Source organism: Petaurus breviceps, unplaced genomic scaffold, assembly GCF_028583685.1.
Source record: "Petaurus breviceps papuanus isolate PSGF00001 unplaced genomic scaffold, PetGlider_PUasm1.0 126, whole genome shotgun sequence".
Classification (NCBI taxonomy): Eukaryota; Metazoa; Chordata; class Mammalia; order Diprotodontia; family Petauridae; genus Petaurus; species Petaurus breviceps.
In genome coordinates, this window is record NW_027185655.1 from 52,205,092 (window position 1) to 52,208,711 (window position 3,620).

At 44.7% G+C, this 3,620-nt stretch overlaps 1 protein-coding gene across 1 annotated transcript in view; it reads left to right on the forward strand.

Annotated features, from left to right (window-relative positions):
- The first annotated feature begins 1,130 nt into the window (after window positions 1–1,130).
- Window positions 1,131–3,620, forward strand: part of MTNR1A (melatonin receptor 1A) — a 25,728-nt gene continuing 23,238 nt past the window's right edge. The window contains exon 1 of the mRNA XM_069099548.1: window positions 1,131–1,383. Within this exon, the coding sequence (XP_068955649.1) occupies window positions 1,131–1,383 (253 nt within the window). The remainder of the gene's footprint in view (window positions 1,384–3,620) is intronic.

Sequence of the window (3,620 nt, forward strand, 5' to 3'; positions counted from 1 at the left end):
AGAGAGAGAGAGAGAGAGAGAGAGAGAGAGAGAGAGAGAGAGAGAGAAGTGGCACCCATGAAAGTGAAGGCACTTGCTTAACATCACACAGTAGAAGCAGAACTAGAACCCAGAACCTTTGAGTTTAAACCCTACTCTCTTTGCACGGTGCTACCTTATTTCTCTAGACTTTGTTCTGGAATTTAGCAGATGGCCTCGCTTCCCGACCAGCCACTGTGAAGATGAAGAGGAGTCAGCGGCCCTTGGTTGCAAGAATGCCCTGGTGCAAAAGGGATGAAAAAACGAATGTTGTTTGAAGTGAGCTCTCCAGTGAGTCCTCACACCCCTCCACTTGTTCTTGCTGGTGATTGAGAAGTTAGGCTCTGGATAGCCGCTATGAGGCGCTGTTGGTACACAGCACCCGAGGTAAATCCCCAGTTCCCTTGAAGCTCATTAACGCTAGATGTCACCTGGAGTAAGTGGGGGGCTAGGAGACGGCTAGTGAGTCTCTCTATAAAAAGAGATTGAGTCGGGCAGTTATGCACTTAGGGGGGACTTCTCTAGAGTTGGAAGGCTGGAACTGCCAGGAGACTTGGGGAGGAAAAGGGGTACCCGAGAGGGTTGCAGCGTGCGCCCCTAAGGAGGAGGGAGAACCCTGAAGATCAGAAGAGGGACCTCAGAAGGGGTGCAGGTTAAACCTTAGAGGAGGAGGGAGATTCAGGGGACGAGAAAGAAGACCCCAGAGGGTAGGGTGCAACTTCAACTACTAAGGAGAAAGAAGAGGGAGACCCTCCAAGGAGAAGGGGGATCCCAGAAAAGGTTCAGCTTCAGCGCCCAAGGAAGAGGGCGGAGATCTCGAGAGAGAAGGGGTGCAGCTTCAGCCGTAGAAGAGGAGGGGGCTTTCGGGGAGGAGAAACACAACTGCAGAGGGGTGCAACTTCAGCCTCTAAGGAAAAAGAAGGGGGACACTCTTCCCAGGGAGGAGAGGGACCCCAGGGGGTGCACATTTAGTTTCCGCTCGGTCTTTGCCTATAGTGCAAAAAGCGATCCACCCCCACCCCCATTCCCTCTCAGTGCTGTGTATTTGCTTAGTGGAGAAAAAGGAAAAAAAACCCTAAAGTTATCCGAGGGGTTCCCAAGCCCAGAGAGCGATGGAGAGCCAGAGGCTTGAGAAAGGGGTAGACCCTGTCATTTTATCTCAGGACAACAAAATGATGGAGAATACCAGCGGGCTGCTCAACTACTCCTGGCAGGATCCCGGCCGGGTGGAGAGTGCCTTAAAGCGGCCCGCGTGGGTGCCTTTCACTCTAGCGTCCATCCTCATCTTTACTATTGTAGTGGACATCTTGGGCAACATCCTGGTCATCCTTTCGGTGTATCGGAACAGGAAGCTGAGGAACGCAGGTAAAAATGACACTGGGGAGCTACGTGGGGAATGGAAACCAAAAACTCGGGAAAGGGGTGATAAGAAGTCAAGGTGAGAGGGCGAGGTGATGATACAGGGGAGCGGCTCCTAAAGTCTTCCTGTCCCAGTCCCAGAGTTCTTTCCCTTTGAACTTTTTCTCAGTAATGGACCAAACTACTCTCACTGGAGTACTCAACTTCTTTTGGTCCAGAATGAAACTTACAGATAACTTTCCCCCCACCCTTGGTTATCTATCTATCTATCTATCTATCTATCTATCTATCTATCTATCTATCTGTCTGTCTGTCTGTCTGTCTGTCTGTCTGTCTGTCTGTCTGTCTGTCCGTCCATCCATCCATATATCTATCTAACTATCTCATTTATTAATTTTGACTGAAGGCTTTCCATAAGAGTTCATAGATTTCAGTAGTAAGCGTTCTTTTCTGTATAGTGTTCACCCCAAAATGTTCTTTTGAAAGCAGTAAGTCTTCAGACTGCCACAAAAAAATACCATTAACTTTTTTCTAGGGTTGGTTTCTGTTTTCTGAAAGAAAATTTTAAAAGCAGCTTTTGTTTTTAAGTTGTGGAGCTCATTAGACTATTAGGTGATACACAGGGCAGTAGGTTCCTAAAATCAACTTACTTTACACCAGGAGTTTTTAAGTTTTTGGGGGTATCATGGACACCTTTGGCATTCTGATGAGACCTCTGCATCTCTTCCCTTCATGTTTTTAAATGAATAAAAAATACATATGATTGCAAAGTAAACCAGTTATATTGCTTATCAAGTTTTTTTTTAGTTTATGAATCTCAAAGTAAGTGCCCTTACTCTAATCTATTTCCACAATTTGAGTTGTATATTTTAGTCATTTGTCTTGAAATATGTATTTACAAATACATATGATGTTTACATATAAATATAAAAAATATAAGATATTTAGATATCTTAATTATTAATACAAGAGAAAATACAGTACATACATGGGCAGGAGAAGTCATAGGAGCCAGGAATTGTCTCATTTCTGTGTTTTCTCCCAGTGCTTAAATTCTCACAGAATAAATCAATGGATGAATGAATGAACTATGCAAATCCTCAAAATGTTCATCTATGGCATCACGGACATGCCAATTAAGTATCAATTTCTTTTTGGTTTGTTCTTTTGAAACAGTCATGGTTGTGTCAAGGTAGACATTTTCATGTAGAGCATAAGAATAATTTTGTACTTGAGTTATAGCTGCTTTTTCAGTGAGCAATTGAGGATAAATTGTTTATTTCAGGTGAGTTTCTGCAAACCATTCAGCAACTAGAGAAAACAAAATATTTTAGCATCATATTTTGGCATTGTACACTGATGCAATATTTGCCTATTTGTGAGAGAACCATCAAAGTGAAGATGTTTATGCATCTATTCCAACAGATCGTTATTAAGTGACTACTGTGTACAAAGCGCTCAGGATACAATAATGTTGACAATCTCAGCTTTTACGATTACCTTTTTTTTCTGGAGGGGGGAAGGCAAGGCAATTGGGGTTAAGTGACTTACCCAAGGTCACACAGCTAGTAAGTGTTAAGTGTCTGAGGCCAGATTTGAACTCAGGTCCTCCTAACCCCAGGGCTGGTGCTCTATTCATTGTGCCACCCATTTAGCCTTACAAAATCTCCCTGAGGTAGGTCTTACAGGTATTCTCATCCCCATTTTACAGATAAGGAGAGTGAAGCTGAGAGGGACACACAGCTAATGGGAGATTTGAGAACGGGTCTTCTGGAGTGAAGGTCCAGTAGTTATCCCTTACATCAAGGCGGGGGAAGGGGGGACAACCTGCCATCTCCAGGCCATATGTGCCCTCCAGGTCCTCAACAAGATTTGTTCTGTGAAGTTTCGATTCAGTCAAAGGGCCACACTTGAGGACCAAGAGGATCACGTGTGGCCTCGAGGCCTCAAGTTCCCCACCCCTGCTTTAGACCAAGCTGTCTCTTACAGAGACAAAGTCTCTACCCTCAAAGGGCTTTCATTCTAGGGAAAGATGACATAACTCTCTGCCTCTCTGTCTCTCTCTGTCTCTCTCTGTCTCTCTCTATCTGTCTCTCTCTGTCTCTGTCTCTCTCTGTCTCTCTCTGTCTCTGTCTGTCTCTGTCTCTCTCTCTCTCTCTCTGTCTCTGTCTCTGTCTCTGTCTCTCTCTGTCTCTGTCTCTGTCTCTGTCTCTGTCTCTGTCTCTCTCTCTCTCTCTGTCTCT